This window comes from Scyliorhinus torazame, chromosome 18 (genome assembly GCF_047496885.1).
Source record: "Scyliorhinus torazame isolate Kashiwa2021f chromosome 18, sScyTor2.1, whole genome shotgun sequence".
NCBI classification, from domain to species: domain Eukaryota; kingdom Metazoa; phylum Chordata; class Chondrichthyes; order Carcharhiniformes; family Scyliorhinidae; genus Scyliorhinus; species Scyliorhinus torazame.
Window position 1 is genome coordinate 31,273,679 of NC_092724.1, and position 23,681 is coordinate 31,297,359.

At 44.9% G+C, this 23,681-nt stretch overlaps 1 protein-coding gene across 14 annotated transcripts in view; it reads left to right on the forward strand.

Moving 5' to 3' along the window:
* The window catches only part of LOC140395092 (transcription factor E2-alpha-like), a 194,826-nt gene that overhangs the window by 95,591 nt on the left and 75,554 nt on the right, over window positions 1-23,681 (forward strand). For all 14 annotated transcript variants that reach the window (XM_072482486.1, XM_072482493.1, XM_072482489.1 and 11 more), the window contains 3 exons: window positions 6,205-6,272; window positions 11,988-12,123; window positions 12,547-12,596. In XM_072482486.1, coding sequence (XP_072338587.1) covers window positions 6,205-6,272; window positions 11,988-12,123; window positions 12,547-12,596 — 254 coding nt within the window. The remainder of the gene's footprint in view (window positions 1-6,204; window positions 6,273-11,987; window positions 12,124-12,546; window positions 12,597-23,681) is intronic.

The window sequence follows — 23,681 nt, forward strand, 5'->3', positions numbered from 1 at the left end:
CGTGCCCGAAGGTGGCGGTCTTTGGGGTTTCAGACCAGCCAGATCTATTCTCTGGGCGGAGGGCGGACGCCCTTGCCATTGCCTCTCTGATCGCCCGCCATAGAATCCTGTTCGACTGGCGGTCAGCAGCACCAGCCAAAGCTGCAGACAGGCTGTCCGACCTCTCGGAATCTCTCCAAATGGAGAAAATCTAATTCGCCATCCGAGGGTCAGATGACTTCTTCCACAGAACGTGGGAGCCATTCACCCAATTGTGACCTGTATATGGCCAACGAACAAGCAGAAGACTAGCCTGGTAGCCAAGAATCAGGGGAAAGTAGTCAAAGCATGAGAGGGAGAGATAGACCGGGAGGGGGGGTGGGGGGAGAACAGCTAAACCTAAGAGGAAAGAAAGGCGAACCACAGGAGGGGGGGGGGGGGGGGGGGGGGGGAAAGGAGGTGGGAAGGGACAGGGAACAAGAGAGGAGAACCAGGGAGGTGGGGGGGGGGGGCAGGGGAATGACAGCTGGAAGGAGGGCACGGGATATGATAACAAACTTGGCATCTCCAGGAACAGAGAAAAAGAAAACAGGTGAAAGATGGAAGGAACAGCTGAAGCGGAGGTGAGCGCAAAACAACAAAGGCAGCGAGATCCGTCCGGGAGAAGCAAGTGACAACACCAACACCAAACCCATTCGAGTATTGCCCACTGTAGTTGTTTCTCCGGCACCCAAATGTATATTTACCTCCCCAGTCTCCTCCACCCCCACACACACAAACAGTCGCCTACTTGTGTTGTAAATAATTTTGCCAGTTGTACAGATTTGCTGCTGTTGAGCTGGTGCACAAAGCACAATGCCCTACCAGTTATTCAATTTTCTTTTTTATTATTTTTTTTTTGGTATGTTTGGGTGTACCCTCCCTTCTATATATGTGTATATATATATATTTCTTATTCTGTGTACATAACGGTAAATATGCTTTGTTCAAAAACCCAATAAAAACATTTATTTAAAAATATATATTTGGATGCGATGGCCTAGTGATTATGCTATTAAATTAATAATCCATAGGGATGGGCTATTAATCTGGTAAAACTGAATTAGAATCACTACAGTGTAGAAGGAAGTCATTTGGCCCATCCAAGTCTGCACCGACCCCCTCTCAGAGCACCCTACCTAGGCCCACAACCTCACCCTATCCCCATAACCCAGTGACCCCACCTAACCTTTTGGACACTTAAGGGGGAATTTAGCATGGCCAATCCACCTAACTTGCATATCTTTGGACTGTGGGAAGAAACCCACGCAGACATGGGGAAATAGTGAAAATTCCACACAGACAGTGACCCAAGGCTGGAATTAAACACGGGTCCCTGGTGCTGCGAGGCAGCAGTGCTAACCACTGTGCCGTCCCACCATGGCAGTTTGAGAATTTATGTTCTCTTATATTAAAAAAATCTATTTTGGTAAAAGTTTTGGATAGTCGTAAAATCTCTACTGGTTCACTAATGTCCTACTTGAGAAAGGATACATGCAACCTTACTCAGTCTAGCCCAGTCCCATATGGTTGACTATTAACTATGCTCCAAAGGCACTTGATTGTATCAAAACACCTGAGTAATAACGAGTGCGCAACCAAATGCTGTCTTGCCGGTGACGCCTGCATCTTTGGAATTAACAATGATTTCACTGGGTTTATAAATGCAGGACTATAGCACCATTAATTTGATATTAGAAGCAATCTTTGGAACTATATTTTGCAGTTCAGCCAAGCAAAAGTTTAATCCATCTATTCGCTCGCTCTCTCTCTCACTCTCTCTCTCTCTCTCTCTCTCTCTCTCTCTCTCTCTCTCTCTCTCTCTCTCACACAATTAAGCTTTAAAGCTATGCTACCTTTCACTTATCAAAGTGTTTTTAAAATAATATATCTTAATTCTCTCAGCTGCATCACTGTCACGATCTACCAGGTAAACATTGTCTAATGGATATAGTAATAAAATCTCGTCACTAGTCACATTTCATACATTCCAAAGCTTTTGAATGGTAATGTTACTGCCTAGTTAGGTAATCTTTGGATTAATTCTTTCATTTTTAGAGAAAATTATAATTGCATAGTTAGGTAATTTTTGGATTAATTCTTTCGTTTTTAGAGAGAATTATAATTGCATCAGATTGAAAACGTTAAGTATTAGGGGTGTTTTTCATTTCAGCGACCCAGTTTGTTCCACTGTTCCTACATAAACATTTTGTCTTTTTAAAAATTACAATGTTTGCACTAACATGTTGGTGAATCTATTGTGGAGTAAACAAATAATTACATGACTCCATTTGTTATTTGTGCTTTAACAAATCTTTGAACCAATGTCATAAAAATTGCTTCCCTCTGAATAACCTTTGAATTGTTTTATTTGGGTGCGGCTGGTTTTACCTGCGTTGGTTTTATGTTTCCAATTGAGTGACTGTTTCCATCTTTTTATGATTTGTATTTCCGATCACCAGATTTCGCACTATTTCACTTTGTATGCTGTCTATACTTGTCATCTCTGGTAGGGTGTGTGTATACATAGTGGGAGGTTGTGGAGTCTCTTTATTTTTTTTAATGGGCTGTCTTTCAAATGTATTTGGCTTCCCTTTTCCACACTTCTGCCACTGCTGCCCATCATTAAAAGTGGCCAAGAGTCAAATTCGGGCTCAGCAGCTCACCTTCGCACCTCAAAATTCTGAGATTGGATGCTCCAAAATTTATGTGAAGTTGTCTAACCCCCTGCTGTCACAGTAATTCATGCTGCAACCTGCTGTAGTTCCATCTTGTACATAACTGCTCAAAGTAAAACTTTGGATTTGCGTCTTGTCACAACCTCTTGATAATTGATTGTTAAACAGTGCCATTTTTAGATGCAAAATATTTGTGTGTCATTTCTTTAAATCGTTTAGGCCTTTGCTTTTAATCCAGAAACTCCGGTAAAACAGTTCTTTAAATTTTAATGTGTTGGAGATGCTTAATTAAATTTATGCTCCTAATATTGTAAATCATTATGGGTGCTGATACATAGATAATGCAGTGATAGGCTGCCTTTTAGCACAGGACATATATAATGAATAAGCATTTCAGTGCTAAACTTCAAGACCTAGTGGAACTGGGGGTTGCAAGGTAGCACAGTGGTTAGCACTGTTGCTTCACAGCGCCAGGCATCTGGGTTTGTTTCCCGGCTTTGGTCACTGTCTATGCGGAGTCTGCACGTACTTCCCTTGTCTGTGTGGGTTTTCTTCGGGTGCTCCAGTTTCCTCAACAACTCAACAAATTGGACATTCTCCCTCAATTCTTCCTCCGTGTACCCCGAACAGACGCCGTAGTGTGGCGACTGGGGGATTTTCACAGTTAACGTCATTGCAGTGTTACTTGTGACACTAATAAAACTGAGTTCTTAAGCACGGATCTGTTACTGAAAAGAAAAAAAAATTGCATTCATGTAGCACCTATGTTAGAAATATTGAAATTCACTTCACACAGTGCATTCATTTGGAATATGCTGACTAGCAGTGGCTTAATAGGTAATGCTCTGCTTCTGAGACTTTGGAGTAAAATCTAAACTGAGGGAATGCTGCGCTTTTGGAGGTGCCATCTTTAGAATAAACGTTAAACTGAGGCTCCGCTGCTCTTTGAGGTGGACTTAAAAGATTCCATCGTACTGTACTATTTTGAAGAACAGGCCTGTTTTCCCCTGTGCCCTGACCAATATTTATTGTTCAATCAACATCCCCTAAAGAGGAAAAACAGATTATCTGTACATTATCACATTGCTGCTTTTGGATCCTTGCTGTGCACAAATTGGCTGCTGTGTTTTCTACACTGCAACACTGACTACGCTTCAAATTACTTAATTGGATGTAAAGCGCTTTGGGACATCCTGAGGTCATGAAATGCAAGACATAAAATGCAAGTCTCTGTGTTACTGGTTATGGGAGAAAAATTGGTCAGAGCGCTGAGAGAACTTTGAATACTGCATCTGTATCGACACCCGAATTGGACAAACGTGATTGTAGTTTAATGTCTCATCTGAATGATGGAACCTCTGACAACACAGAACTCGTAACGCATCGAAGTGGTGATGTAGATTAGATATTCAAATCCTCAATGGGACTTGAATTACACCGTCAGACCCAAAGGCAGGAGTTTTACCAACTGAACTATGAGAGCAAGGGTGGCAGTGAAAGTGTTTGCAGTAATTAACTGCATTGTCGTGTCTTTAATGCCTGGTTTAAGTAGGAACTAAATTTAGTAAATCAAAATGGGATTATTTGGGCTATTGATCATGAATTGGGAGAAATTAACTGTCTAGCTTCTCTTGGCTGCTAGTTTTCCGATTTTTGCTAAACATAAAATGCATTTCAGAAACTGTGCTCTGGGGAATTATGCAACATTTTATAAGTATAATACAGTAGCTGGTATAATTTGTATTATTTGTATTAAATTTTGATCCATTTAACTGGGTGCCCGACGAAACCAGAAGTTCTTCCTGTACAATATTAGGGCGGCACGTTAGCACAGTCGCTTCACAGCTCCAGGGTCCCAGGTTTGATTCCTAGCTTGGGTCACTGTCTATGAAGTCTGCACGTTCTCCCCGTGTCTGCGTGGATTTCCTCCGGGTGCTCTGGTTTCCTCCCACAGTCCAAAGGCATGCAAGTTAGGTGGATTGGCCATGGTAAATTGCCCCTGGTGTCCAAAGAAAGGTTAGGTAGGGTTATGGGGATAGAGTGGAGGTGTGAGCTTGGATAGGGTGCTCTTTCCAATGGCTGATGCAGACTCGCTGGGCCGAATGGCCTCCTTCAGCTCTAAATTCTATGAATAGAATAATAATCTTTATTGTCACAAGTAGACTTTCGTTAACACTGCAATGAAGTTACTGTGAAAAGTCCCTAGTCGCCACAATCTGTTCGGGTACACTGAGGGCCAATTCAGAATGTCCAAATTACCTAACAGCACCTCTTTCGGGACTTGTGGGAGGAAACCGGAGCACCCGGGGGCACCTCATGCAAACACTGGGAGAACGTGCAGACTCCACACAGACAGTGACCCAAGCCGGGAATCGAACCTGGGACCCTGGCACTGTGAAGCAACAGTGCTAACCACTGCTACTGTGCAAAGCTCTGCAAAATAATTAACAATTGGATTATTCTTGGTATTTAAGGGAAATAATTGTATAATAGTCCATTTTTAGTTGATTTTGTTTTGCTTCCTATAGAAGCTGACCTTTTCTTTTGCTGGAAAAGCAAATCGTTTCGGCTTTGTAACTCACTCGTGCCCATTTGCGTCATTCTGGGGCAGGAGGATTTTTTTAAGCTGTTGATTAAATGTACATACTTATAGCATAGGGTACCAGCGATGTGGAAATGAGCTGCTGTTATATCGCAGTACAAACTTAATACAAATAACTACAGTTTGAGCAGTGTTACATGTTGCCCTGGGTAAGAACTGCACACTTGGCTGCCAGGACTGAACTCTGTACATGTATATATAAGTGTTTCACTTCCACAGGTCAACTTTTAATGTTTTCCAATGCAGACTGGTGCATCTGCTTTCCCGAAACATTAAAGAATACTTGAGTTTGTAAAATGCCCAAATGGATTAGTCGGCTGCTTGAGCACTTTTAAATTAGACTTCACTATTTTGGAGTTGGGTTCTTTGTGCTTTGAGTTGGTTTACCCGGAGAAGTCTTGACCAGCTGAGTTCCAGAATTGTGCGGCCACGCTTTTTGCGCTGACATGCAGCAGGATAACCTTGTACATCAGTGACTTTATCCTCTGAAACCTAGTGTTAAAATCGGATACTGTTTCTAAAAATGTAATTATGTAAATTGATCTAGACCTTCTGCCAGAAAAAACTGAAAACCTAAGTTCTAAAGATTGAACATGTTGAAATTGCTAATTTTGAAACTTGGAGTTTTGCATATAAGGTTTCAGTTTGGCATAAAGGCCATAAAGTGCGCAATTTACACAACTTCTGCATGTAAAGTGTTTTTTTCTATGTTCTCGGCTTACATCAGGAAAATTTCAACTTTCTGCCTCTGATTGCAGGAATGAAAGTGCAATTTACAGTTGTACAATTGATAATGTTACAGATAATTGTACAACTGGTTGTGTAGAGTGCCAAAGTAGGAGATATTGTATTACTGTAGTATTTTGTGACCAAATGATATTGAGTGTAACTTTTTTTTTTATATAGTCAAAAATGCTGAGAGGGTTCCTTTCCCACCATTTGGAAGAGACTCAACCATGCCAGGTTTAAATCAGGTAGGTGGGCTCCTGAACAATTTTAAGTTTAATGTATTCAGCCAAAGATATTGGGCGAAATTCTCCCCCAACGGCGGGATGCCCGCCGACTGGCGCCAAAGCCGGCGCCAATCAGACGGGCATCGTGCCGGCAAAAAGGTGCGGAAGTCTCCGCATCTTTGGCGGCCTAGCCCCAACATTGAGGGGCTAGGCCGACGCCGGAGGGATTTCCGCCCCGCCAGCTGGCGGAAATGGCGTTTGTTGCCCCGCCAGCTGGCGCGGAATGCGGCTCATGCGCGGGAGCGTCAGCGGGCCGCTGTCAGTTTCCCAGCGCATGCGCGGGAGCGTCAGCGGCCGCTGTCAGTTTCCCGCGCATGCGCAGTGGGGAGAGTCTCCCGCCTCCGCCATGGTGGAGGCCGTAGCGGAGGCGGAAGGGAAAGAGTGCCCCCACGGCACAGGCCCGCCCGCGGATCGGTGGGCCCCGATCGCGGGCCAGGCCACCGTGGGGGCACCCCCCGGGGTCAGATCGCCCCGCGCCCCCCCCCCCCCCCCCCCCCCCAGGACCCCGGAGCCCGCTCCCGGCCGGTAAATACCAGGTTTGATTTACGTCGGCGGGACAGGCAATTCCTGGGCGGGACTTCGGCCCATTCGGGCCGGAGAATCCAGCGGGGGGTCCCGCCAACCGGCGCGGCCGGATTCCCGCCCCCGCCCAATCTCCGGGAGCGGAGACTTCGGCGGGGGCGGGATTCACGGCGGCCAACGGCCATTCTCCGACCTGGCGGGGGGTCGGAGAATGACGCCCATTTTCTTTTGGTAGCAATTGCGCGTGAAGTAATTTATTCTCCTCCACAACTATCACAGATTAAATTAGCACAATGTTACCAATTCAAAGCAGATTTTGACGAGAGCGTCAATAAGCAATTGGCTTAACTGTTTTCAAATTAATGGTTAAAAAGTCTTTTGCAGTTAAATATAAATACCAGCAATAGTGACAAAAAGAAAACAGCATACTTGTGAAATACCAGTATGCTAAAATCACGAGTAAGTTTGCTGGAGTTTTCTTTGCACTGATCAATTGACTTGTCCAATTGTCAGGAACTTATCAGTTTTTCACTACAGTAATTTTTAGATTAGACTCGTGATTTTATATGGATTGCTGTCTGATACTCGATCAATGACTCCAGAAGCGAGATTGGATGACAATTGAAGGCTTTATTGGACTAGATGTTTCCCCCAGCAGCGCAGGTACAGAATGCAGCTGCGAGGGAGAGACAGACTCTTATACTCCGCCTTACTGGGTGGAACCAGCAGGCAGGCTTCACCAATGATCTTCCTGTCTCAGGTACCTCCCACACCAATGATCTTACAGTCTCAACTTAGGTACCGTAATACCCCTAATACGGCTACCACATTCACCCCTGTTTAGAAAAAAAAAAAAGAGTCTGGCGGGGTGGTCGTCTCGCGTCATAGTGGTAGAGGTTATGGTGGTACCCGTTGGTGGTACAGTGTTTCGCAAAAAGGGAAGGCGGGTCGACCTTGAGGGTCGCGAGGCTGCAGACAGTGAGGGGGGGGGTATAGGGCCGCCGAATTTAAAGGTTAAGCTCTGGAGGTTGCATTGGAAGTCCAATCCCAGGAGCGTGGCAGCAGAGATGAGGGAGGACGTAGAGTTGGAGATTTTTTAATTCTCTTCTCCTGGACCGTGAGGTTCGCTACGCAGAACCCCTTGATCTCTACAGAGTGAGACCCCGAAGTCCAGGGAGATTGGGTGTATGGGAAGAGAACAGTGCTTTACCGTGTTGGGGTGTATGAAACTCTGTGCTCCCGGATTCGATCAGGCAGGATGCTTTGCGCCCATTGATGAGCACGGTCGTTGTCGCGTTCGGGGCCGAGACTGGTCCAGGGTCACCGAGGCGAATCGTGATAAAAGTTGAAGATTTACCTCGGGCGGTGTGTGGTCATCCGAATCGGGGTCCTGAGATTCCAGCCAAGATGGCCGTGCCCACGCATCGCACATGGTCCCTGGGGAACAAGAAGGCGGCGCCCAGGGCCCACACATGGCTCGGGAAAATTAAGATGGCGGTGCCCGTGGCCCGTGGAGAAAGTTGTGGTAATGGCCACGGTTCGCCCCAGAGACAGCGCCGACCGCCCGGGCCAGGCATACCGCCACGAAATGGCCCTATTTGCCACAAACTTTGCAGGTGGAGGAGCGGGCCGGGCAGCGCTGCCGGCGGTGCTTGGCTTGCCCGCAAAAATAACAGCGGGGGCCCCCCGGGGTTGCCTGGTAGCCATGTGGCACAAGCTTGTGGGGGGGATGGGGGATGCATCGGGGTCAGCCGCGGGTGGGTTCCACACTGCCCAAGGGGGCTGTCCGCGTGGTCAGGGACGTGTGCGCGAGCGTTTCGGGAGGCCACATCCAGGGAGCTAGCAAGGGCCTGTGCCTCCTTGAGGCCTAGTGTCTCTTTCTCCAGCAGCCACTGACGGATTTGGGAGGACAGCATACCTGCAACAAATTCGTCCCGGATTAAAAGTTCTGTGTGGACGCTGGCTGAAACTTGCGGACAGTCACAGTTCCTCCCTAGTACCAGGTCGCGTTGTAGAATTCATCCAGCGATTTCCCCTGGGATTTGTCGCCTTGTCGCTAGCAGATGTTCTGGCGTAAACCTGGTTTACTGGGCGAATGTAGTGTCCTTTCAGCAGGGCCATCGCGGCCTCGAAATCGACCGCATCCTCGATGAGGGTGTAGAACTCTGAGCTCACCCTCGAGTGGAGAACTTGCAGTTTCTGGTCCTCCGTGGGTGCAGTCCGTGGCCGTCCTGAGGTACCCTTTGAAGCACGCCAGCCAGTGTTTGAAGGATGCCACTGAGTTTGCCGCGTGGGGGCTGAGTTGCAGACACTCCAGCTTGATTCGGAGCTCCATTCTTTAAAATCTAGTCCAATAAATTGATGCTCGATCAATGACTCCAGAAGCGAGATTGGATGACAATTGAAGGCTTTATTGGACTAGATGTTTCCCCCAGCAGCACAGGTACAGAATGCAGCTGCTAGGGAGACGCATACTCTTATACTCCGCCTTACTGGCGGAACCAGCAGGCAGGCTTCACCAATGATCTTCCTGTCTCAGGTACCTCCCACACCAATGATCTTACAGCCTCAACTTAGGTACTGTAATACCCCTAATACCGACTACCACACTGTCTCGGCAACACTGTGGAAAGAATAACCATGGACTATTTCAACCTTTTTTTTGTCTTTGATAAAATGCATGTTGTATATCTCCCAGTTCCTCCTCAGATATTGGTTGAATTATCTGTCCTTGTCTTACCATCTGTGTAGTTGTACAACTGTGTTGTGAACTGTTTTAATAATCAGAGTATCCTCTCTGCCCCCGTATGTTGGTACAGAGTTTTCTCCAAAGCAAAATTAGTGTTTGTATCGTTTGGCCTTGTACATATGTGATGGTTATTATTTTAATAAAAAGATATGGCCAAACCACCTAGCCTGCACATTTTTGAGTTGTGGGGCGAAATCCACGCAAACACGAGGAGAATGGGCAAACTTTACACGGACAGTGATCCAGAGCCGGAATCGAACATGGGGACCTCAGTACTGTGATGCAGCAGTGCTAACCACTGCACCACCGTGCTGCCCAGAGCATTGAATCTTTGTGTCATTTTGTTTCTCATTTAAAGCCATATTAGTACAAAAAGCTGTGAAATTGATAACTGATGCGTGACTTCATCGGTGATACTAATGTTATGTAAAAATTTTTACTAATTTGGTAATTTCTTCAGAATTTCATGAGCACAAGAAGTAAGTGGGTTTAAATTTTAACATTAATGCAAAAGCAAAATGCCACAGGTGCTGAAAAACCTACAGTAAGAACTGGAAATACTCTGGTCAGGCAGCACCTTTTTGGACAGAGAAACAGCTGGGGCGGGATTCCTCCGACCCATCCACTGGGTTGGAGAATGGAGAATCGCTGGGGTGGGTGAATCCCGCTTCGCCGCCGGCTGCTGAATTCTTCGGTGCCGGTTTTCGGGCGGGGGTGGGGATCACGCCGCGCCGGTCGGCGGGGCCACTGGTAGCAGCTGCCCCCCCCCTCCCCGGCAATTATCCGGGTCCCGATGGGCCAAGCGGCCCACCCATTTTTGGCCAGTACCGCCGGCGGGACCTGGCTTGGAGGGTGGCTAGCGAAGTCCTCGAGGGGGCGCCGGGGGGGATCCGCCACGGTGGCCTGGCCCGCGATCAGGGCCCACCGGTCTGCGGGTGGGCCTGTGCCGTGGGGGCACTTTTTCACGCTGCGTCGGCCTCTGTAAGGCTCTGCCATGGCCGGCGGGGAGAAGAAACCCCCTGCGCATATGCAGGAAACACGTCGGCGGTTCTGCGCATGCACCAACTCAAAGTGGGCCTTTGGCGACGGTTGGCGTGGCGCCAACCCCTCCGGCGTAGCCCCCGGAAGTGTGCGGAGGATTCCACAATTTCCGGGCGGCCCTACGCCAGAGTGGTTCTTGGCGTCGGGCCAACCGGCCAGTTGCGGGAGAATCCCGCCCCTGATGTTTTATATTGATCACCTTTCCTCTGAACTGCTTACCAACATGCACTCGTGCAGATGTTGTTACAGAGGAAATTAAACTTTTTTAATCCACTATGCGTCAATGATCAGCACCAACTTTCTTTCATTCCAACGACATTAGGCTTAACAGCGTACAGAAGAAACCTATGTTTAGCTTTTCATTCAGCCAGTTTAACTGAGATGGACTGTTTTCATGTTAGTTTAGTTGTTACAACCCCCAGTGGCTTTTCGTGTATTTTTTAACAATTAGCAATCGGCTTGCTGCAACTATAGATGTTCCAACAAAACATAGCCCATTTAATTGCTAAGAATTTGATTACTGAATCACAACAGCCTGGGGGGGAAATCCGTATTCTCAAAGGCCAAATTGATTCAGTCATAGATCAAAGTATAATTGGTACGGTCAGCCATTTTATTTTGATAATGTTACAGATAACTGTACAGTTCCAAAACGCCTTTTTTTTTTTTAAATCCACAAAAAGGGGTACTTATTTTGTGTGAATAATTTCTGTTTGAATTATAAAATAATTGGTTAGATTTAAAACTTCTTGAGCTAACAATGGTATGAAAAGGTTTGTTTTTGTATGTCTGCATTTAATAACTGTTACTGAATTCCCCTCACTGCTGTTTTTCTTCTATCAGAATTCATCAGTCGCATTGTACAAAGATGCATAAGATTGACCTCTGCAAAGTGCATTAGACATTTATATTCTACATCTGTGGGTCATTTCTGAATGGGCAGCGTAGTCACTTGCTGTTTCACCGAGCCATTGAGAAGCCAAGTAACATAATCCTGCAATTAATTTATCAGTACTTCGTGTGGCTTGATGGACAAGCGTATTCATTCCAATGTGGCCTGTTAACTATACCATTATATAGTTTCAGCCATCAAAATTAAACTATTAAGAGCTGTGTGACAATCTCCATGGCTTTTTATTTTACAGTTACAGCATTGACTGAAGTTGTCATGTAACTTCAATGGAATTGTGGCTTCTTGCGAGTTAAATTCAGTGCAGTGCGCTAACTCAAAAATTGTTGGAAAGGGAAAGAAATACGATTAAATTTTTCGCACCAATTCAACAATGTTAAATGTAATTCTTAAGTGTGCTGTAGTAAACCAAGATGCTCATGCTTATCATAAATGCATTTATTTACTGATGCAGGGAAGTTTTCTGAACTCTGAAATGGGAATGGCCAATTCGGGAGCAATATCGCCAACTGGAGTCAAATCAGGCTCACAGTATTACCCCTATGCCAGCAATCCTCGAAGGCGACCAGTGCAAGAAACAAGTAATTTAGGTAACATCCATAGAGATTTGCTCTATGTATGCAGTTTTCTCAATGTCTCTTCCATCCTTGGTTTTGATTTCCTCAATTTAGTAAACATACAGTTAATGTTTTTGTGAAGGGATAAAAACTGCATTCTTTCTGGTTTGTGGTATGTCATTTTGTGCAATAATGGAAAGTGTTTTAAATGTTTCTGTTCGTGTTTCTGATTGTGTTGTTTCTTCTCTTTGGTCCACTAATGTTCGCCCATTTGATTCTGTCTTTTCTTCCTTCTTCGCGTGCCCTTTCTTGCTCTCATTCTCTTGCCCTCAATTTCTTGTTCACCTTAATTCCGCAAATGGCATTGCAAAATAGTTCATTCGTTCAAAATGTAAACTTCATTTTATTAGCTTCATTTTATAATTTTGAATGTTAATCCATATTATCCCTCCCTAGAACCGCAGCCCAAGAAAGTACGAAAGGTACCTCCTGGCCTTCCATCTTCGGTAAGCATTTTGTTTCTTGATAGCATTCTTATTAAAATAGTTGGCTGAAAGTATCTTGGCTAATTCATAAGCAAGCAAAGTTACCAGACTGCTTGAATAACATCCAGTCAGAGTTGAGCAGAAACTTTCTCCCAACTAAATTTTGGGATGACCAAAGCCATTGTCTTTGGTCCCTTTCACAAGCACTGTTCCATAGACACCAATCTCACTCCTATCATATTTACAAGCGTTTATTTGCAGTTTGGTTTGGGCTTTAGCTAGCCCTCGGACCTGACACGTGCGGCTTTGTCCCTCGCGTTCTTTTTGTTTGCCGTCACCCTCTCTTTCACCCCCTCCAACTTCCTTTTCCTCGCTGACCTGTGAGAGACCCATCCCACCACCACCACCAAGTTGATGAACGGCTTGTTCTGACCACAGATGGCAAATTTTATTTTCTCTAACCTGAGAAATTCCACCAGATCGAACAGCCAGTCTGTAGCCTTGGGTGGTGCCGCCGATTGCCAGCCGAACAGGATTGTCCGGCGGGCGATCAAGGATAAAGGATAGGGCATCAACCCCCTTGAAGAGTTCTGGTAGATGTGATAGCCTGAAGTCTGCCACCTTTGGGGATGACTCCAGCCTCACTCCCACACCCCCAGACTGGCTTCAAAGAAGGTTGTCCGGTACCCAATGAATCTGGGGCATGCCCAGAACATGTGAGTGTGGTTGGCTGGGCCTCCCTGACATTCGCATTTGTCCTCCACAACCTGAAAGAACCCACTCATTTGAGTTCTGGTTAGGCGCGCTCTGTGAACCACCTTTAGCTGCGTTAGGCTCAGTCCTGTGCATGCGGAAATGAAATTCGCCCTGTACGGTGCTTCGATCCAGAGTCCTCCCCTGGCAGTTTTCCTTCCATTTTTTCCTAGTCTTGACCAGAGGGGAGCATACCTCCTCAAATAGTCGTCCGTGCATGTCCGCACCATTTCCCTTTCCCTCGGTCACTCGCATCTAGCAGTTCCTCTACTAACGAGTGTCCTGGTATCTGGGGATACGTAGTTGGTTCCTTGCGGAGGAGATTCTTGACCTGAATGTATCTCAGATTTTTTTCCCCTTGGTAACTGGAACCTCTCCGTGAGTTCCCCCAGGGCCGCTACTCTGTCGACCATGTACATGTCCCTAATCCTAATGCGGGAATGAACCTGTGGTTCTTGCAGATGGGGGCCATGGTGGACATTTCTGTTAGGCCGAAGTGTTGCCTCATTTGGTACCACATCCGGAGCATTTCTACTACCACTGGACTCCTTGAATATTTGGCCGGGGGGGGATGGGCGAACATTTATGGCTAGAGCTCAGAGGGATGTCCCCGCGCAGGAACTCTTCCATCTTCACCCACTGCTCCCTGTTCCTTAACCTATCCCGGTACTCTTTCTGCGGTGGCCACCCAGTGGTAGAACTGTAGGTTTGGAAGGGTCTACACACGCACATGCCGCCTTGTCGGTGAGGTGGGCTGTGTCTAGCCTCCATGCTCCATTGAAGGGGAAGATGGAGGACCAGGAGAATTGGCCATGTCGCCAAAACCTCCGTATCATGGGTAACCTAGCCCCCCCCCCAATGGTGAGTCAATGTGTGTCTATGTCGGGGTCTCTACCATGGTTTTCTTATGAAATCCGCATCGTCCCAGTTCGGAGTGTACATGTTTACCAAGATTACCAGTGCCCGCTTCCAGGACGCCACCAAACCATGACATACCCTCCCCCATAACTGTCTTTGTCTCCATGAAGGCTGTCCTCTTGTTCAGTAGTATGGCCACCCCTAGCCCTCGGTTCATTACACGATTGGTACGACTGACCCAGCTCTACCTTACCAAAGTCGGTCCTTCTCCCTCTGGTATGTCTCCTGGAGGAAGATAACATTGACCCTCAGAATGTCCGTCATTGCCATTCACTCCATGTTACTGGAACTCGACACTCCAGGGTTTCCCTTTGCTTCAGGGTCCACATAGATGGCTGCTCTTGGTGACGCTGTTTTCGCTGCCACCATGTGTGTCCTGTCGTAGCCAGCTTTCTACTCCTGTCCCCCGGTTTTCTTGGGATTGTCTCCCTTCTGCCAGGCACTCCCTCCCTGTCGGGAGGTGTGCCGTGGCTCCTTTGTGGTTTTCTGCCCCTTCCCGCTCTCACCCCCTCCTTCCTGGGACTTAAAGGCTAGGTCGAATGGGAGGCAGTTTTGTCCCACGCAAATGTCTTTCTCATTAAAGTGAGTTTGCCTTCATTGCTAGGGATGTTGCTGCTGCCTTCCCAGCCCTCGGCTGGTACGGCGAAGTAGAATTCCTTTCCTGGAAGGTTACCCACAGTTTGGCCGAGGACATTATACCAAACCCGGACCCCAACCTTGTACAGGGCCACCCTTAGCTGTGTTAAATTCAGTGTGGCACTTGGCCTGGTAGACTCTGGATGGCCCTCCTACTGGCAGGACCATGAGTGCTTTGCCCAGTTCAGGATCTTCTCCCAATCTTTGTGACGGTGCATCTTCTCCCCCACCCTTAGGTTTTGGCCAGAGTGATCTGTGGACTCAGTCTATCTCCGGGGGATTGGAAAGCTCTCCTTCCGACTAGGTTACCCATGATACGGAGGTTTTGGCGACACGGCCAATTCTCCTGGTCATCCATCTTCCCCTTCAGTGCCCCTTGCGTCACTACCACCCTTGCCACTTCTGTTTTCAGGGAGGCGATTTGGTCACTTTGGTTGGCCACCACTTTCTTTAGGTCCATGATTGTTGCTTTCCAGTCATGTCCCGTTCCTCCTCTCCAGGCTTTTGATAGCCCTGCCATCCTTTCGGGTCCTCAAGTTATTGCCAAGCATTTCACAGTAGTTGCGACTGTTCTTGTGAGAGGGTGGGGGAAGGGATTCAACCGGTTTGGTGGGCTATTTTTGTACAAAAAGTTCAATTTCTCTGAGTTCCTGGAGGAGAGCCACCTTCCCTGCATCCGCTTAGCACATCATCATCCTCTCTTTCTTCTCCTCCTCTCTCCTCCCTCTCTCTCTCCTCCTTCTCTCTCTCTCTCCTCTCTCTCTCTCTCCCTCTCTCTCTCTCTCTCCTCCTTCTCTCTCCTCCTTCTCTCTCTCTCCTCCCTCTCTCTCCCTCCCTCTCTCTCCCTCCCTCTCTCTCCCTCTCTCTCTCTCTCTCTCTCTCTCTCTCTCTCTCTCTCCTCTCTCTCTCTCTCTCTCTCTCTCTCTCTCTCTCTCTCTCTCTCTCTCTCTCTCTCTCTCTCTCTCCCCCTCTCTCTCTCCTCCACTCTCTCTCTCTCTCTCTCTCTCTCTCTCTCTCTCTCTCTCTCTCTCTCTTCTCTCTCTCTCTCTCTCTCTCTCTCTCTCCCCCCTTGTCTCTCTCTCTCTCTCCCCCCCCCCGCCAACCCAGAAGTCAGGTTCCAGGGTTTTGATCCAGTGACACTGAAGTAACAGCGATATAATTCCAAGTCAGGGTGGTGCATAGCTTGGAGGAGAACTGGAAGCTAGTGGTGTTCCCAGGCATCGTGCCCTTGTCCTTGGTAGTAGAGGTTCCATGATTGAAAGATGTGACTGAAGGACCTTTGGGGAGTTGCTTCAGTGCATTTGTCGATGGTACATTATTGTGTATTGGTGATGGAGGCAGTGAATGTTTATGGTGGTGGATGGGCTGCCAGTAAGTGGACTACTATGCCCTAAATGGTGTTGAGCTTCTTGAATGTTGTTGGAGCTGCTCTCATCCAGGCAAGTGGAGAGTATTCCATCACACTCCTGACTTGTGGTGTGTAGATAGTGGACAGGCTTTGGGGAGTTAGATGAGTTACTTGCTGCATAATTCCCAGTCTCTCACTTGCTCTCCTAGCCACAGTATTTATACTGCTGGTTCCAGTTCAGTTTCTGGTAACCCCCAGGATAACTTGACGATGATAATGCCATTGACTGTCTTGGGATGATGGATAGATAATTTCTTGTTGGAGGTGATCGTTGCCTGGCACTTGTGTGGACCAATGTTACTTGCCAGTTATCAGTTTTGGATATTGTCCAGGTCTTGCTGCACATGGCTATGGCTGCTTCAGTATTTGAGGAGTCACGAATGGTACTAATTTGTGCAAGAATCAGCGAGCATCCCACTTTTGACCATGCACCGGATGGAAGGTCATTGAAAAAGCACCTGAAGATGGTTCGCCCTGAGGATCTTTTGCAGCGATGTTCTGAGATGATTGACCTGCAACCCCACAACCATCTTCCTTTGTGTTAGGTATGACTCAGTTGAGAAATTTCCCCCTGATTCTCATTCACTCAAAAGGGCTCCTTAATGTCTCACTTTGAAAAATGCTGCCTTGATACCCAGGGCAGTCATTCTCACCTCACCTTGGGTTCAGCTCTTTTGTCCATGTTCGAGCGAAGGCTGTAATGATGTCACGGGTTTCGTAGTGCCTTGGTGGAACCCAAACTGAATGTCAGTGAGCAGGTTGCTGTTGAGTAAATGCCACTTGATATCATTGTCGACAACCTCTTCCTAACTAATTTAGGCTGAGGACCTGGGTTTCAATTAGCTAGTTTTTTTAAACTCCTATAGCTTGAATTAAAGGATAACTACCAAGGAAAATCTGGACAAATAGTTAGATTTTGCTTCCATTCCCTTCGTACAATTAGCTTTCCCATTAGAAAACTAATTGTACTTTGACAAACCCTAATCTTTTGGCCTCTACCTGTTTGGTAGACTGTTCCATTTATTACTTGTGATCTTAACTCAAGTTTTCTTTAGATTTGCTTTTAGTTAATTTCTATTTTCTGTCCTCTAATTCTTCGCTCTTAGCATGCATCACAGTAGCAATCTGGGCACACCTTATCTACAGTAATTAATATTTCATATACTTCAATGAGGCATTCTCTTTAATCTTTTCTTTCTAGACTGTAAAGCATAAGCCTCTTTAATCTTTCCTCATAGCTTGTTCACTGACTTGGTCCATCAGTGGGTGAGCACAGCCTTTATAGAGCAGTTGGGGTGAGCACAGTGGGCTTGCTTAAGAATTCTAACTCTTGTCAGCATTTCCCTTGCCATCAAATTTCTCCAGCAAAGATTAAGAGTGAGAGAGTATGGTTAATAATGAAACAATATAAAGCAAGTGATGGGGTGGGGAACGTTACCCTGTTTTCTCACCATTATTATTTGAAGCCCATTTCATGCAGATTTTACAAGCATTGGGAGATGAGGGGGGAGGAGGGGGTTAAAGCATGGGCAGAATAAAGGACCCGGAAACAGAAGCATTATTTCTCTCCCTAGCCCTGTTTTTTGTCGACATTGACTCCAATTTTTAAAATAAATTTAAAGTACCCAAATATTTCTTTTTTCCGATTAAGGGGAAATTTAGCGTGGCCAATCCACCTAACCTGCACGTCTTTGGATTGTGGGGGTGAGATCCATGCCGACACGGGGAGGATATGCAAACTCCACGTGGACAGTGACCCAGGGCTGGGATTCGAACCCGATTCTTCAGCACCGTAGTCCCAGTGTGAACCACTGTGCCACTGCCACACTGACTCTCAGTTACTTAATGTTTCAACTATAAATTCTCATTCATGATTTGAATTCCCCCCCCCCACAGAACTCTGAATTCCCAAGCCCTCCAACTCACTGAAATACCACATTCTTCCAATCCTGGCCTCTTGAACATCCCTAATTTGAATAGTTCCACTGTTGGTGGCTGTGCCTTTAGCTGCTCTGAAATTCATTCCTTAATCGTTTCCTCCTCTCTTTCCCTCCTTCGTTTAAGACGCTCCTTAAAACCTACCCCTTTGACCAAGCATTTATGTCATCTCCCCATATATCTTGTGTGGCTCAGTGTCACAATTTGTTTGAAAATGCTCTTGTGAAGCGTCTTGGGATGTTTTACTATGTTAAAGGTGCTATCTAAACGCAAGATACTTCATAATGTTCAAAATTCTCTTGGGTCACTAAGAATACAAAACATGCCAGTTCATTCAAGTCTTTTTTTGTATGTTTGTTTCCACAGCCATTCCTCCTGAATGCACTTTTGTTCTTTCTCCCCCTGAATTAAAAGAACCAAGTGATACAATTAGGAATAATTCTAGTGATAGACTGCACGAATGGTATTCTTTCACCTTTAAGGGATGACCAATAAGTTTAGGTTAGCCTCCATGTCATATTTGTGGCTGCAGTGCTAAACGTTGGCAACCTTGGTCAGAAGCCGCAAAAGTGGAAATGCTCATGCTGATGCATTGATCAATGTAGTCTGAAGATTAGTTTGATCATGGCTGTTTGGAGAAAAAATGGAGAATTCTTGACGAATTGAGAACGGTGGTTGCCTCTGTTTAAGATATGCAGTGGGCATGTGTTTATTAAAACTCTACCCTAAAATATGGTTATTCAAGTGCACTCTTGGGAACTTAGCCACTGCTGATTGTAGCATTAGCTGTTTGACTCGAGAGGCAGGGACGCAACAACGGATTATGATTTGTATATGTCCCAGGAGACGAGCACCGATTTCTTTTTTAAATGCTGTTGTTTATATGCCCTTGGGCGTGTTGAAACTGGGAATTCAATATGCTGAGTTCAACAGTTGCAGTTTCTAGGCCACCTCGCATTTTACTTTTGTGGTGAATTATAAGCAACATCGTTTGCCCTGAATGGTTGAATAAACTCTTGTTTGTTCTCACTGGAACGAAGGAGGTTGAGGGGAGACCTGATAGAGGTCTACAAAATTATGAGGGGCATAGACAGAGTGGATTGTCAGAGGCTTTTCCCCAGGGTAGAGGGGTCAATTACTAGGGGGCATAGGTTTAAGGTGAGAGGGGCAAGGTTTAGAGTAGATGTACGAGGCAAGTTTTTTACGCAGAGGGTAGTGGGTGCCTGGAACTCGCTACCGGAGGAGGTGGTGGAAGCAGGGATGATAGTGACATTTAAGGGGCATCTTGACAAATACATGAATAGGATGGGAATAGAGGGATACGGACCCAGGAAGTGTAGAAGATTGTAGTTTAGTCGGACAGCATGGTCGGCACGGGCTTGGAGGGCCGAAGGGCCTGTCCTGTGCTGTAGATTTCTTTGTTCTTTGAGACAGAAACTAAAATATGAGCTGCAGAATCACGTACATTTGCAATTTTGATAATTGCTAAAAAAGAGGCCGCCATGTTGGATAATGGAAATGGACAGATAAGAGCGTCTCCAAACCTCATGACCGACATTTTCAATTAATAAATCAATAGAGGTATATGGAATGGTTATACAGAGTAATACATAGTCTTGGGATGAATGATTCGGAGAATGAGTGTTCAAATCCCACCATGATGGTTCATTTTTAAGGTAATTGGCAAAGATACCAACACAATAAGAATTTTTTTTTAATGCAAAAGTTATGATCTATAGTGCACTGGATGGTGAAAGGAGATTCAGTAATTACTTTCAGAAGTGAGTTGGAGAAATGCTGAAAGGAGTCATTTTGCAGTGCTCTGAGGAAATGATGGAGGGATGGGGCTAATTGGATAACTCTTTTGAAGATGAGACGTTAAACCAACACCCCTTCTGCGTTCTCAAGTTGACAAAGATCCTGTGGCACTATTTTGAAAAAGGACGAGAGTTGCCCATGGTGTCATGGCCAATATTTACCCTTCTACCAATATCACAATCTGGTCATTATCATGTTGCTGTTTGTGGGAGCTTTTTGTACATAATTGGCTGCTGCTTTCCAACACTACAACAGTGGCTATACTTGGAGCAGTACTTCCATGGCTGTATAACGATGGTGAAAGGTGCAATATAATTGCAAGTCTCTGCTTAGTTGCAAAGACTACATTTGTTTTAAATGAGAAGCAATAATAAAGAATCGAGACCTCTGCTGCGGGACATTCTTAGCTTTAAAATTAGTTTTTTTAAAGGAGTGATTAGATGACTACAAAGGCTGAAGATTATAGGAAAGGGAAAAATCTGAGGGAGATGTGCAATGCCTCAATTATGGGGTTATGATGAATTATTATGAATTTCGATTTCAGTGCCATGGCAGGTGTAGCGGAGCAAAATGATAGGGCAACAAAAAAATAAAACTGGAAATAATGATTCTGGGAGCCAAACTTGAATTCAAAGACTAAATCTTTTGAAAGAAGGAATAACTTGCGGTATGATACATAGATTCATAATTTGTGTTGAAAAGAAAAAGGAAAGTTTCCAGAAGTACGGAGTACCGTATCAAAAGAACAAAAATAGATTAAAGCTCAATAATGAATTGCCTGTCAGATGGTTAGCTTTTCCTTCCATTTTTTCCCCTAGGAATATCGGGTAATAGAAGACCATCCTTAAATGTCCACTCTTGCTGGAGAGTGTAAAAAATTAGCAGAGCTAGCTTTACATTCAGATAACAAACCAACATATTTCTGAAATGAAAAGCAGTTGAAACAAGATAAAATGACAGCCAGTAATTGTTTTAATTTCATCTATAATGGTGAAAGTAGCCATCATTTTCCATTTGGTATGGAAACTTTGAAGTGAACGCCTTTTGCCACCAAATTTGTGGTGCATTCTACTGGTTGAAAATATTTATGGACTAGCTAAATGTTAATCTAGTACTCTGCAGATTTATTTAAGAAGGGTAGCTGCTTTTTTTTTTGGTTTCTGTTATCTGTACTCTTAAATAAATAACAAATCATCTGCAAAAAATCAAGACTGTATCACAGCCTCTGTTGAGAAAGTAGAGAACAACTAGCAAGTTTTCTGAAGCGATTGTCTACTATTGCAATTCGAATGAATAATAGAACTTGTGCTCGTAGCTATATAACGGAGCATGTTGTGTATTAAGATTATGTTGTTGGCAGTTAGTGTTTATCTTTTCATTTGCCTTGTTCCATTTAACATTTTTCTTCAGGCTCATTACTTTACTTTTCATCCCAAGGTGATAATCCTCTGAAAAATGAATACCATTTTCAAGAATACTTGCAGATTTTTTAGTTTAGCGTGTTAAACCCTATTGGTTATATTGGGACAAATTAAACCTTGCAGAGTTTAATTTGAAGGGTTACTGCACATCCAAACATAGGAACAGCTTCTTCCCCATAGCTACAAGACTCCTCAACGACCCCCCCCCGGGGACTGATCTGTTCCCTGTAAGAACATTATTCACAACGCCCTATGTTGCTCTTGCTCATGTATTTGCTTTGTTTGACCCCTTGTTCCACACTGTAACCAATCACTGTTTGTCGATGTACCATTTGTCAATATACTCTGTTGATTATTCTTTTTGTCTACTGTGTACGTTCCCTCGGCAACAGAAAAATACTTTTCACTGTACTTCGGTACATGTGACAATAAATCAAATCAAAAAATCAGATATCCCATTACATAAATGCCTTGTCAGTAGCTGTAGCTTGGGTTGAGGAAAGAAGAAAAGCATCACAGTCTGTACTTACAAGTACAATAGGGCTGGCCCACTGGATCCAATCAAGGCCATCTCTCCTTCCTCACAGTCCCCAAAGAAAGTGTGATGCATGCAAGAGATAGGCATATTTTGCATTTATGCACCTGTTTTGTGTATTCTATACCACTAGGAAATGTTCCTAAAATACTTCCATTGTGCTACTGATATTCTGCTTAAGGAATTTATTAATTCTGCTTAAACTTTGTGAAGGAAAATGTTTGTGGTCCTTTGCTTGTTAGATCAAAAGAAAATAACCATAATGTACATTCTATATTTTATTTTTGACACCCCCCTCCCTCCCAATATGGCCAGTCGTGATGGTTTAGCAAGACAAAAAAAAAACTGGTGCTTGCACATGGAGTTCAACTCTCCACTGAAATGATTTATTCTGGTTTTGGTTTATATACGTATACAAATGACCACACGAGGGAGCTATTACACCATTACGTCTGTCTTAATTGCCAAGGACTTTATGGCCCTTCCCACCTGGCAGGATATTACAGTCCCACTGAAGTAAATGGTAAATTAAATGGCCCAGAGCAACCGCTTGGGGGGGGGGGGAAGAGGGGGGGAGAGAGAGAGAGAGACACTTCATGGGCGGGGCCATAAAACCTTGTTCCAATTGTCTATATGCAAGTCTTCATATTATGTCTACTCTGCTTGCTTTTTTGTCTTATGTTTTCAATGGGTTAGACTACACTAACATCGAAGTCTTACAAACAGTTATGCAGACGTTTAGGATTTCAGAACGATATCATTAAAGTTCAGCTTGGTTTCAAAATACTCTGATACTACGCCTGCATTATTCAGTAAAATTCTGAGAGCGGAATTATTATTGGGAGATTCTTTTAGACTTGAGTTGTGTTTAATGTTGTAAATGGAAAATAACATATAAACAGGTCTTCCCTTGAAGCAAAGTAATGCTGTTAGTGAAATTCACACCTAAGCTTTAGTGCAGTTTAATTGTGGCTGAAGTGGGTTTAACCTGAAAATTGACACCCAATTCTTTTAGGATGTGACTGAGATAAATGAGTTTCCACTCATAAGAATTTGTGTTTTGCAATTCTGCATTCAAATCATGGTACAAAAGCCCATCTGTAAATTACATCTTTAGTCAGCCAATCTGAACTACTTAACACTAAAAGTTTGATTTCAGCTGATTCAGCATTCAATGTGGGCTTTGTTTACACCAGCCAAGTGGCGACACTGATGCCTTTGGGGACCATGTTTCTATTTTTCCCTTGTAAAAACCCAACTGGGTGTTTACATTATAACTGGATGAAATGACAATTAAGGTGGACTGACGTGTAGTTACAGTTCAAGTATTGTTTTATGCAGTTCTCTAGCGACATAGTCGAGTAGGATAGAAGCAAGATTATCTTTCATTATCAGTCCCTGGTGAGTACATTAATGTGACATTCAAAGCTGAAGCACACACTGGTGCTTCACATACATGGAGCATTTATCTCTGCTCTGGCTTTTTGTGTTAAAAATAGTGTCACATTTCTGATCTATTTGCTTGAAATATCATCCCCGAGTGTAGTTGAGTGCAGTGGGATATCCGTGAAAAGTGCTGAAAGTTTACATCAGTATGGAGTTGTTTGTCTTGTTTATTAGGAATCTACAGCCTTGCTCACATTACTTAGCCAAGTGTCATTTTCAAACTTTCTGCTTGA